Raw genomic sequence first — 14,650 nt, 5'->3', positions numbered from 1 at the left:
ACCTGCCACGCAAATTGTTTTTTTTATTTTTTTTAAGCGTCACTAATTTAAGTAGTAAATACGATTTTCGCTAAAAGTTTAATTTTTAAATATGTTTTCGTAAGAATATCATCCATTATTGTATTTATTTCCTGTCATTATATTATTATTACATGCATATAATTGACAAATAATGGTAACTTACATCACAATATACATACACATACAATACATACAATACATACAATACATACAATACATACAATACATACAATACATACAATTACATAATTTTCACAGTCTTTAATACCAATTAACTTCTTTACATAGTCTGTTCATTAATCAGATGAAATTCTTCTGAAAAATAAAAATATACTCAATACTGATTCATTTCTTACGACATGAATTGAAAATACGAGAAAGATGTTAAAAGATAGCGGGAACATAAAATACGAAGTAGAAGAAAGAGATAAAATTATAAAAGATGCAAAACTGTACCAAACTTGTAGAGGAAATTATTTCAAATTATGTATACTGCTCGTTAGAGGATTTCAGCTTCTATTTTTGGTACGGTAGTGTCAATGGTGAATACAGTAGTAACCGCACATAGAGCATGGCCAGTCGGAGAACGTAAATCTCACAGTGGAAAACTAAAAGGCGGTCACACTGGCCGTTCCCGGTTGAATTTTCGATTCGTTGAGCTCTAACTTTGTCTACCTAAGCGCTTAATCTCTGCGCGAAGCAATTTATGTTATTGAAACGCCTGTCGACTCTGCCCTCTGTAATCACTTGCATACGAGATAAACTGTAAACCACTGACCGAACCACTCAATATACTCTACATTCCTATTTTAATTAATTGCTCGTAATCATTGATAGCTTATGTATTAAATACTAATAACTAGGCTGTGTTACACACTATCAGGCCTTCCAGTTGACTGAAATGAACTGATTGACGAAATAAGTTGATTATTTTATCCTTTTGAAGCAAATAATTTTTGCTAAAAAGATATCATCACAAGCGACGAACCCTGTTGGCATATTTCATTATGCAGATTGTCATTATACATATGTACGTCAAACTTGAAGTAGAGAAAAGATACATATAACAAATAACAAAAACAAAGGAATGTATATGTTTTCACATCGACAGAATTGATTTTATGATCCTTGTTAGGGTTAATCATTTTCTGTTCTTCTCTGTGAGGATTATAAACTACTAAAGTCTAAACTCCTTTTTTTACCACCCATATGTATGTAAAATTAATGAATATATATTCTAGATTAATCACATAAAGATACAGTAATTTGATTTTCAAACTTTTCAATTTTAAATTCAATTCTATTCAGAGCTAGGTAAAAATAAAAGAATTTTGTATACTTTCTGTAAAGAATAAATTAGATTTTTCTAATGATTTTCATAATGAAATTTTAAATAATTTCTGTAGTTTTTATTTATACAGTTTTGTTTCATACAGGTTCTTAATTAAGTATCTTTTTATTTAAATTAAACAGTAAATTTTGAACGCCAAGTATTGAAATACAAACAATACATATAGAATCGAAAATTTAACGGTTGTTGGAAAACTAAAAGAATTTACGAATGAGGTCAAGAACCATAAACAAGTTTTCCGAACCACAAAGAATCGCGCATTGCTGTGACATGTATTGACAAAACTTTATTTTCCGTTCGTATTTGCGCACAGTTTCCAGCAAATAGATTTGACCGTTTGTCTACGATTTTATTCACACATACGTGAATGCGAGCAAACCACTTTCCGCGAAAATGGAATCCAAAAAATAAAATACATAAAAGAGGAATAGAGAAGCTATCGAGAATGCATTCGAGAAAGTGAAGGCAAACAAGCAAGAAGAGCCGAATGATCAAAGTCACAATTTAATTCGATTAAGGATTATTCATCAAAACCTTTTCTACTGCGTTTATGATTTTTTTTTTTTTTTTAGACGTTTTATTGTTATTTCAGAAGCACAAGCATTGTCTCTAAAGATGTGCACAATATCCTATTTGCAATTACGTGTTTCATATTGAAAAAAAGAGAAACATAAAATATACCTACATTACCGCTGATAAGTATCCAAAAACTTCAGCCGATTTGTAGAAACAGAACATGAATGTTAGTAGAATGCATGAATTAATGAAAAACTAATAGTTAGAAGCAATCTTTATCACTTCCTTGTATAATCAACAAATCGTAATCATTTGTTCAAAAATTTACTGGTAATATATATTAAAATTTGAAACGTGATTTATCGATGTATCCATTGGTTTCAAAAATATCATTGCTGGAATTTCACAGTCTTTTTTTATTTCCAATAGCAGTAGAAGCAATTTAGACGTTTAACCTAAGTGAAATATATGTTCATTTTTGCAGCATTTTTGAACGCATATGTCCACCCGTTACCGTAAATATACGATGGATCAGACCAAACATTTTCGGAAGGAACTTGTCTGGGTGTTACAAAACCTAGCACACACGAGAAGGCATTTAAAATACAGGAGACATTTTTCTTGTAACTGGCTCGGCATTTCCAGTGAGAGAGAGAATGTAGGCAGCAGTTCGATGCGGTCGAAAGACAAAGGAATGATAAATCGTTACTGTGTCTCGCGAATAAAGTCTTTGCAATTGGCCGTGTGCGAATCAGTACGTACGTATTACTTGGTATTATTGTGCGAAACGCGGCCTGTGTATTTCATTCTAACGTCATCGGCATGCCAACGTGCAGGTGCAGTGCAACGACAGGACCGCTGCATCACGCATCATAGTCGCTAAATAAGTTTGAAAGCCGCCGGTGATAAATTTTCATTGTACCTTCATCGTACGTCATATATTTCTTAGCCCTCTACCGTGTTCGTATAAATGTGTATCGGAAACATTTTTTCAAACGGCGTACGCTGTAAATATTGCAACATGAGCAAGTCAATAATTCATTGACCAAACAATTCGAATATTCGAATGCAAGACAAGAAGTATTAGTTAAAATCTTATTGAGAAAACCTATAGACCGATCTTTAAAAATATTGAAGTACAAAATGAGAGCTATAGGTGAAAAACATATATAACAAGTAAAATTCAATATATTGTCAACCAACTTTACATTAAAGCCATCCTTTCATTTGATTTGAGGATTAAACATGTATTTTTGCGACTTTCTTGAACATATATGAACTTATTGATAACATTAGTTATGCGGATTACTAGACTAATACTATATAATACAAAATACCATAGATTCATTACTTATTTTTGATAGATTTATGTCTTCGAGTCTATAAAAGACTTTTTTTTAGTTCAATGACATTAAAGTCAGAAAATCAGTAAAAAAATTTATTAGTTGACTTAAGAGAATTTTTTGTCCAGAATTAGGTATTATTAATCGTATTGATATGGTTCTGGTATATAACTGAATATTGAAAATATATTTTTATTCTACCATCTCCTAGGAAAATTCATCTTAAAAATTCGAAAATGTGTCAATATATTATATTCCTCAATTATTATTCTTCTACAATATACGTATGTAGGTGACAATCTTTTGCATGCAGTTCTAGTTACGTATAAAAATTCATATAAACCAATTAATCAACCCAACAATAATACACAATGCACTTGATTGACTTTTAAAATTCGTTATGTTTGTTTGCAAATTTTATTTACATAAATTTGTGTACGATCAATGATCGATGATCCACTATTATACATCCCATGTATGTGCCATATCTATCTTTATTTCATTCATCTTTTTTTTTTTGCCTCTTTCCACAATTACGTATTCGCACTTCTACATTTTCGCCAAGTTTCTTCCCAAGATTACGTATTGATTTTGTATGGTAAAGACCACATTCAATCGGATGTTGTAACTGTTCAACGGGTGGAATCTGTTCAACGACTGAAATCTGTTCAACGGCTGGAATTTGCTCACTTGAACTATAAACAGTTTTTTAGTTTTTTCTCTCAAAGGAAAAAAATCCGCTGCCATCAGATCTCATGAACAAGGAAGCCGCATGGGAAGAGCAGGTCTACATTCTATCCACAGTGATCCAAACTTTTCGTTTAAAAATTAGTGATCTGGTCGGCTATATGGAGCACCATCGTGCAACAAATGAAGTGACGACTCTGCCGTAATATATTTTCATGTAATTCGCTTAGGAGACATGAACATAAAAATTGCAAATATGCTGTTGCACTTTTTATCGATGTAGGCAGAATGGTAGGGCCAATAATATGATTTTCGATAATTCCTGCTCATGCGTTTATGGTGAATCGTTCTAGATTAAATTTTTCAATCATTGCACAAACATTTCTATAAGTCCAAATCCTGACATTTTGTCGATTGAGGATGCTACAACTTGAAATACTGCTTTCATCCGTAAATGATACACTCCAAAATACACGCTCCAAAAAGTGTGCATCGCGTTGCAGTTTATGTAGCATCCAACGGCAAAAACTTCGTTGAGTGGTGTAGTCATTTGGTTGGAGTGCTTGAACGTGGTGAATTTTGTAAGGACGTAAGCCTTCTTCTCCAATTATGTGTCGCACTGTCAAGTGAGTGATTCTCATTCGACGAATTATTTTATGTAGGTCTAATGGCGAATAAGCACAAGCAAAGGCCATGATTAACGTATTTTTCTTTACGTCAATTGGTGCGGAATCGACCTGCATACAGATGTCGCAATATTAAATCATAATCACCAAATTGTCAGCATAGCAGTTGAAAATGACATCGTCATTCGTATCGTCGTGGTTTTTATACTTACTTTTTATACACCCCGTACATAAGTCAATAGCAGATTATTCTAATATATAATAGTACATATTGTAAGTATAATATGATATTCGCTAATAACCCTCAGAGGTAGGTGTAACTTTAAATAAATAAAATGTTGTGAATAATTATAAGCTCACTCGTATTTTTAAATTTTTCATAATATTAAAACAAAAATTGCCAAAATTGTTTATATAATTTCATTATATTACAATATAAAACAAAATTGAAGATACAAGGAACAAAAATTTTCTTTTTTGAAGCCTGGGAAAAATGAAAGTTTCTCTTAAAATTATGTTTTTAGCTGTGAAAAAATATAAACTCGATGTTAATTCTGTTATGTTTCCATTCAATATTTCGTGAACTTCTTCTTATTTTTATTTACTTTTATTAATTTGTTAGGTACACTACCCACTAACATATTTTTTTTTTTTTAAGTTCAACGATATTTTCTTAGATAGGTTTCTTCTCCTGATCGTAGACTTTTCTTCCTGGAATTCCCCACAGGTTCTCGATCGGGTTCAGATCAATGTTCAATACTGCCCATGGTAATAATTCTATTTCGAAATCTTGAAACCACTTTTCTGTAGTGGCGACTGTATGAATAGGAGCATTGTAATGTTGAAAAATTGTCTTCTTGTCTTCTATTTCGCAGAAAGGCAATAATTCGTTATGTAACATTTGATATCTTATAGCGTTCAATTTACCCTACACAATAACAGTTTTACTTAACATATCAGCCATATCAAGAGTATAACAAACATTGTCAATCATTTCTTAGAAATATTGAAGAAATAATGCAGACAATGCGTTAGAGTCTAATGTTATTCACAACACTGTAAAATAAAAAAATATATTTCTAACGTAAAATTAACGTAAAATTACATGAACTTTTTTTATTATCTGGAATCTGGTATCACGCTTTATAAATATCGCCTATATTTTTTAACCCTTTGTATATGTATTGACAAATTTTATAAATCTAAAAGTGAATAGAATTTAAAGTACACGAAAAATTGAGACACAGCTATTTCATTGTGAAATGTGCCAGTAACGTCCCATTTTTACTAAAAACAGCTTGCTAGATGTGTATATTGCAGTTATTTATCGCTTTTTACGAGTTACACTCTGCCTATCAATTGATTTTAGGAAATTGTATAATAATCGCACAAAATGTAATAGGTACCTAATTATATGCGAATAAGATACACTTCCTCAAATCTTTATTTAAAGAAAGGAAACAATATTTATATTCGATAAGGTAAATTGTTCCGTATTACAACGAAATTACTGTAAATGTAAACAAATTTCTATTTGCAAGTAGGTAGTAAAATCAACATTTGGTTTAAGTTACTACGTTTTATTAAATTTGTTTTATAAAATTGTGTAATGTTAAATGTTAATGTAAAATAATGTTAAATTTTACAAATCAAAATACACACATGTATATAAAGAAAATTTTAATTATTCTTATACTCACATACATGTAGAAAAATTTTGTGAAGTTTCCTAGACTTAGTACTACATTTGGCATACTGCAAGAAAATTATACTAAAGCGGTATATGTACAAAATTGTAATTATTTTGTATAATTTTAAATATATAACTGATTAGTTTTTTCATCTATTATTTTATTGGTAAACTACAAACGGCAAAGAGTTTAAATCTAACACTCTGCGAAGTGCACTTGATGCACTTTTCTTGTAAAAGTTTCCCATGTGAAAACATAGCAGTGCAAGATCTAATCTCAGAAAGGAAAGAATTGCACCTCCCAGATTCATCAATCTTCAAGGATAATGTTCATTTAACCATCGTCACACTTGTCTTCCGTAATGTTTCAGGTATCTATCGTTTAATTGTATCCGCGCCCACATACACATGCACACATTCATCAATAAAGGAAGAATGAAACACTTAAGAATAATTGACAAATCATCTTTTAGGAAGATAATTTGAAAAAAACTTATTTCAAAAATACTTCTAATGGTGAGGTGCTTACATATTATGTTAGAATTGTTAAATTGTGAAAAGATATTTAATGAATATCATTTATTTAGTTTTTTGTTTAATTACTTGTAGTTGGACCTAACATTAATGAACATTTAAACATTTGATGCAATTCGATCAAAAAATTGATATTTTTGTTTTATTTTCAAAGTTATATTATGTTTGAAGAACATTTCTCTACTGTTGATTATTTAGGAAGGAATACATCTGCTTAATTCAACTTTTATGTTTATCTATAACGAATACCTGAAACTTTATAAAGCTTATTTAAACTTTTAGAGTGTGATTAGATAGGTATTTCAATTACTATTATATCCCCGCATTCAAGAGACATAATAACCTAACTCCGCAAGATTAGGTTTCATTAGTCTTTAATTATTACCCTTATATCTATACTAACTAATATTAACTATTGTTTTTATCAGTAGCTATTAATTGTATATGGTTGCCAGATGATAAAATTAAAGGCTAAAAAATTAGTTTAAAGAGGTTCATACAAGATATATTTTACTTGCAATAATTTGGAAGCATCCAAACACATATGGACGGTTTTACTTGAACTGTATTAATGTTAGTCTAACAAAAATAGTTTTTTAATATTTAAAATTCAGTATGGCATTTATATCATATTAGGTAAAAAATAATAGATTAGATTTGACGCCCTTACATTAGGTGTAAGGTTAGGTTTCAACACCAGATGTAGATTTCAACATTATCCCTTACCTTCTTCGCCATTTCCAAGGAGTATAGTTTCTCCATCTTCTCGTCTCCATGTAATATTTGGAGTTGGAGATCCTTTAGCAGCGCAACGTAATGTAACGTTGCTTCCTTCTCTGACTATCATATCCGTACTTGTCATATAGTCTAAAATATCGGGCGGAACTGAAAAGAGAACAATTACAAATTACACTAAAAAGGGAAAGGTTATAAATTATTATTATTATTTATTATTTTATTTACAAATTATTATTATTTATAAATTATTTATTATTTTCATTATAAATTATTACGTTAAATCTTTCTAAAGATTCTAGTCGGATTTTTCTGCCGCATTTTAGTTCGCTACGATGTAAACTTTTATTATTCTGTTTTAAACGATTCTTGTGTGATTTATAAATAAGGCTCTAGTTGAAAATAAATATGCATTTGTATTTTTACCGTAATTGACGACGGAGAAATTTACGAGCGAAAATAATCCTGATAAGTTTCAACAAGAGAACAAAAGTATTATTAAGACTAAGAAATTGTATGAAGTTTCTAAATCGTATATTCTTTCAAAAGATATGGAATTACTAAAGAAAAATCATCAAACTAGAAACATTAATTATATTTGAGTATGATCAAAATAGAAAAGTACTTTCCCATCTCTGCTTCAACAATACTTTAAAGATATTTTCATTAATCCGAATGATATTCAAAGTATTAAAGTAACTTAATATTAAGCATTAAAAATAATTCTTGTGTAAAATTCTATAATATTTGCCCTTATAGTGGTAAAAAATACTTATTGTTAATATGTATAGGTGTCATAAATTGAAGTAATAAAGGCTACAAAAAACACAATTTATGACACGAAAGAACCCACTTTCATAAGAAAGTGAGAACGTTTTTAACGAATTAAGAAGTAAATTAAGCTTAAGAAGATTAAAACCATTTTTCAGCAAAAGATCCGATATTATTTTTTGATCCACCTAATACAGAGTGCTTCGAACAGTAGTACACGCCCTATTACGCGGGAGTAAAATTAGGTAATGGTGTTCCAAGCATTGCTCTAATCACTAAACAGAAATTTGATCAGAATTAAGAAGAAGTACTCACTTTTCCCAATTCTCAAGAAACAAATGATAAAACCACCATAAATATTTCTTAAAGTAGATAATCAATAACAAGACGCATACACCCTCAGCTACTACTGTAACAATTATTACAGTATTGTTTTTTCCATTCAACAGCACAGTGAATACGGATATATAATGCTACAGCAATTAAGCTTAATTAATCAAGAATTTTCAATATTTATAAGTAAATATTTGAGTATGTTAAAAAATTAAATTACTTATGTATATGAAATGTATGCGTAGATATCTATATAGGCATACAGTTTTAAATAAGAGAAAGATAATCAATAATATATCAAAATCAAAGAAAAATACATTTAACATCTTGAGATCTTGCTGAGCAAGTTACCAATATTTGAATCATTGTTTGTTATCTGATTTTATTATCGCAGAAGCAATTATGTTTACTATACTATGTTCAAAATCCAATTATCCATTTAAACCCAAAGCTACTGAGAAATACATCCTATCGTTCTGTTTAACTACTTCATCACTCTATTTCTTGCTTTTCCTTTCTCTGTTTTCTCTGCACTTTTGCTCGTTTTAAAGACAGCAAACGGAAACGTACAAGTACATATATATGTACAATGTACAACATGCATTCCACTTGAAGCGTATTAAATTGAAGAATAGTTGTAAGTGAACAAAGTGACCTTAGACAAAACAATATTGTTCGACAATTATTTGGTATCTCTGAATTTTTACTTATCGAGAAGTTTGAAAGAAAAAGTTTACGCAACAGGAAGTAATATACATTAGGAATTAATGGAAAGAGCATGTAATACATTTTCAGAAATTAAAGGAAATTAATAAGAAATCCATATTCTGAACTGGAACTACAGAAATAGGATTTTCGCAAATTATGTTTACAAAACTCTCGTACTATGAACTTCAAAAATTTAAAAACTTCGAGAATTTTGAACTTTTGTGAAATATTAGAACATCACAAACTTCATAAAATTACACGTATTTGTGTATTTAGAACTTCCTAATAAATAAATGTTATTACTTTGTTAAAAATATTTAGTGTTGAAGAACATTTTTAATTCATTTACTAAACATTTGACTCTAGGAACAGTGTGAGATCGTTAACAATGTTGTCTACTATTGCCACTTGGGCTTTGGTAGTATCAAGATGATTTTGAATGTGATTACTTGCGTGGTATACGTCTTGGCTAAGGATGTTTTAATCACTTATCCTAGAATTGTTTCCAAGCTACACAATACTATTTGTTGATCACCATCTTTGTCTTGTCGAATGATCAGAAAATGCTTCAAAGTAAATCCATAAATACATCTTGACCACTGCCATCCACCTGAGTGATAGCATTAGATACGAAACATTAATTTCTGGACTATTATACATTAATGGGCGAGTGCAAAATCAATAAAAAATTTAAGTACTTAAAAAAAGATATAATAAAATAATGGCAATAATAAAATCACCTCGCCAAGTACTATACGACATAAATAATTATATTTAATTTCTGGTTTCTATCACAGAATACAAAATTATATTGTATGAAAATATAGAGATGCATCATAGCAAACTAATCTTTTGCATGTAATGCATCTTTTTACTCAATTTTGAGATGTCTGGATTATACAAGTAGATAGTTCCATCCCTTTATGCCGAACCTCTCCGTCACAGCCGCAAGATGTAATCGAGCATTCTCGTGAATTTTCCGGGTTGTTTGTTGCTTCCGGTTGCTCATAAATATTTTAGCATTTCACAAGAAGCAAAAGCGTTGCTTTGATCAAATTAGAGTATCAATCCCCTCAATCTTTTTTGAGGAGTCACTGCATTTACAGAGCATCATATTGGATAATTATGTTACATTTACCAATAATCATCAATTGATGATTCGGGATATTTTGTCCATCTTTTGTTCATTAGTCAGTAGATCCATTTTCAATCTATCAGCAGCACTAATTTCTTTAAGATTGTATTCCGATATTATCTTTTACTTATAGAAATCATGTGATGCATATGACGCATGTAAAGTATTATTAAACAATATCTAATTGTTGTATGTTTCAACATATAAGGCCCGGTGTAGACAAGCGACTTTTTGACATTATTTTCTCGTTGTATCGTATGTCTTCTTTCGCTTCCCCATTTAAAAACTACAAAAACAGATGTATGACGCAACAAGAACGCGACGTCGAAGAGTCGTTCGTCTGCATCGCCCTTAAGAAACTTAGAATATTATCAATATTATATGTACATATTACAACAACCAACTAAAGATAATAAATTATACTAGATACGTGATATAATACAATACAAAATTAGTGAACTTGTTGAATATACTTCTTCACCGATTTAGATGCTCTTGAAATTTGTTGTCAAGATCATCACTCCGAACAAGTATTTCCTATACATATGTATAAGCGGTAGTCAGTCATAATTTTTGAATTATACACAAAACTATGTTTGGTAGCGCATACAATGAACTTTGTAAAAAATAGATTTTGATAAATTTACTGATGGAACACACGTCGTACTTATTTGTGGGAAATCCAATATATTTTTCCTTCCTTATAACATCACTGGATTTAGATTCACTCACGTATACCGCCCCTACACGGTCCGCTTACGCTGGCTACCAGCTGTCACCACTTAAATATTCTAACCCTACTTACTCCTTTCCATTTGGAATTCAGTGACTGGAATTTTTAGTATTTTTTCGCTGTTTATATGCCACTATAAGGATATTAAAAAAAGTTCTTGTTAAAATTCATGAAAAGGTAACACATCGACAGCTTCACGCGACATGATACCTGACATGCTTTTCCGTATAACCCCGTAACTAAGATCAGGCACCCCTTATACGTATAGAAAAAAGTAGTTCATAATAATGATCTTGACAACTTATTTCAAGGATATTGAAGTCGATGAGGAGGTAGTTATTCGACAGGTTATCATTAAATGTCATTTAATATATGAAATGTAATGAATAACCAACCTACAACATCCAAGTAACCGGTTTGACTCTTCATCGGATCGGTGTTTATTTGACACATGTAGGCACCTCGATCGGATTCGCTCACGTCGCGTATGTGTAAATGCCATGTTTTGCGCTCAGTATGCGTTACTCCAATCCTATGATTCTTTGTAATCACGTGATTAGCTATTGTTAAAATAGTTTGTGTATCCACTCGTAACCATGCTACCTGAAAAAAGAATAAGAAATAAAGATATATAGCTTACTTGAACAATCTAAATACACAGCAACTTTATTTAATAATTTATTTACATGTACAATATTAAATTTGCTTGAATTTTCATTAACTTGAATTGTTAATTTCATATTATTCATAACGTTGTAGTTACAAATGTATTTTTCATTCTTATTGTATGCAAATGTGTTAATACAACAACAAGGAGGTCAATTATAAATATCTTTGATATGAAAGCTGGATATAGCCAGTTTTGAGAATGTATTAATTAAAATTCTTTTGCCGCAGTCAACTGTTTCAATTTGAAGTTTGTCTAACATTTGTACGTCGTTTTATGTAATAGGACTTAATGTTTTCACAGTCAATAGAGATAGACACGTGATAAAGCCATAATACAGTGTAGGAGTAATTTATGGAAACAGGGTCCGTTCTTCCTTTGATCTAATCCTTTCGTTGATATTACTAGGCTGACAGCATTCCTACCTTGTCAAACTGTCAGTTACTGAAGTAATTAAGATCGTTGAGGTCCTAGAAGGACTATTTTGATTTTGAGATATTCAGTAACTCATTACTAACACAATTAACTCAACATCAAATTGGGAGAGACGAATAAGTATTAATATTATTATTAAAAAATACATATGTTATGTTATTTCTCTTATGGAATAATTAATAACTAAAAATAATTTTGGTGTTACTACTGTTAAGAAAATACTAAAATACTATGTTACTATAACATTAATAATGATAATATACTTTTAGGAAGTAAAGTATGTTATTTACTGTATGAAATCTCTTTGGTACTAATTCGGATATTTAAATCTTTACTTTTCACATTCGATATTTGTATATTTATTATAATAAAATTATATATTTACTAAATATAATAATCTTATCTTTCTCTTGGTCTTCGAAAATAAAACAACGTGATAAATATAAATATTAAGTTATTAAAAAATACTATCCGGTAAAAACAAACGATGTTTGACATTACGTAAAATAAAATAACAGAACAATCTTAATGTAATCGTGTATCGGCAATAGTGCTAACAAGAGAACTGACGCAAATAGCAATAAAAAACAAAGCCGAAAACGCAATTCTTTTATTCTTGATTTTCGTCATATTTCGGCATCAAAAATCACCCCTTAAATTATTTTAAAACAGTAACTGAACACCCTGTATAACATACTGTACACTATACAGGCTATTATGACCTGACGTATCTGTCACAGATGAAATCCGACTAAACAAAGCGATAAGATACCGAAATTGCAAGCGCCTTAGCATGAGTGACCATCGGGATAACATCCGGTCACTCTATCCGTTCTCAGAAATATATGATCGAAGCCTTTTCCCACTCCCACGAATAAAGGAATTTAAATACTCCCCCTAAAATCATCCAATTCAGTCTTGAACAGTCATGCCTAGAGCTCGGAAGTGTATTATAAACCAGAAAAAAAGTTTCTTTTCTTTCTTAAATTTCTTTTTATTTTACGTGACATATCCGTCGATGATCGACGAATTATTATTATCCAAGGCTTCGATTTATTTTATTAGATATTTAAAATTACGGTCATGGAAATGATTAAATAAAGTTTTAGACGATGCATTAAAAAATTGAAATTTATAACATTATGGAAGAAAATATTAAATTAAATAGATATTTATGCAATATTATGTTTTATTATTATATTTTAATAATTTAATATCGTTTATATAATTTGAATAAAATTTCCTAGAAGGAAAACTAGAAAATATCATGTACACCTATAATCAAGAAATATTTTATATTTAATAACTTAGTTCAATTAACGAAAATAATAAATTAATAATTATAGGACACGTATTTACCTTAGTATAAGTCAATATTAACGGAACATAACAAAATTAAATGAGTACAACAATTTTACAAATAATCGGATAGATGCACAGATACTTTTACATACACATTTAATACTTTCAATTAAAATATAACATGGCTATTAATTATAGTATTTTGAAACATCATTTAGCCAATCTGTTTGAACAATGAGTACCATAATGTATAGCGTCAATAGGATACAGCGCCAACCAATCCTGATTTATAGTCCGCCGCGCGCCGTTACCATTCAGGCAGGATAATTAGAACGTGGCTGTAAGAATTCAGCCAACAAAATTTTTCCTCTTCAAGTCGAGAGCAAATTCTCGTGTTTTTCAGAAAATTCCTTCCTTAATCATTCCTCCATCTAGTCCATTTCTTCTTCTATTTCTCCCTTTTCCCTCTTACTTATCCTAGTATTTGTTTCTTCGTTTTTCATTTCTCTCAGTTCCTATCCAATTAATATGCCACGATTTATGTACTATGGAATTTATTTTACGCTTGAATATCAACTTAAGATTTAGTAGCTTCTAATTAATGAATATAAAATACTAACATATTCACTAGTTTGACAATTTTGTTATTAGTAGTAGCCTTTAAAATAATTGAAGAACTGATTCGATTAGCATTATTAATTAGTAAAACGTTCAATAATAATTGGAGAATGTGGTGCACTATTTATGCATATAGCACAATGTTACATGAACGATAGTGACAATCATATACTTTCGGACAGTTGCAAATTCTAATTTTGTTTACGAGATTGCAAAATTAGATAGGAGCAAACGTAAGTTTCTTGCATGCGGAATAAGTTTAAACATTACTTTATATAGTATCCAAACAAAGTTTATCTTTCAATATTAATACATTTTATTACGATTTTTAATATCAGCTGCAATATTATAAGCGAGCGTGCTTTTCACGTTTTACATATTTATTGGTTTTTAATTTATAATGCATTAATATCTAGTTTGTATAGCGTTTTGTTTTATAGTCTCG

At 30.1% G+C, this 14,650-nt stretch overlaps 1 protein-coding gene across 1 annotated transcript in view; it reads right to left on the bottom strand.

The window, feature by feature from the left end:
- The window catches only part of LOC100742753 (neurotrimin-like), a 252,618-nt gene that overhangs the window by 29,986 nt on the left and 207,982 nt on the right, over positions 1–14,650 (bottom strand). Inside the window, exons 3-4 of the mRNA XM_012386579.3 lie at positions 11,579–11,786; positions 7,495–7,653 (exon numbers count right to left, since the gene is read on the bottom strand). Coding sequence (XP_012242002.1) covers positions 7,495–7,653; positions 11,579–11,786 — 367 coding nt within the window. The remainder of the gene's footprint in view (positions 1–7,494; positions 7,654–11,578; positions 11,787–14,650) is intronic.

This window comes from Bombus impatiens, unplaced genomic scaffold, assembly GCF_000188095.3.
Source record: "Bombus impatiens unplaced genomic scaffold, BIMP_2.2 scf_0396, whole genome shotgun sequence".
NCBI classification, from domain to species: Eukaryota; Metazoa; Arthropoda; class Insecta; order Hymenoptera; family Apidae; genus Bombus; species Bombus impatiens.
The sequence above is the reverse complement of the archived record's forward strand: the minus strand, read 5'-3'. Positions and strand labels throughout refer to the sequence as shown.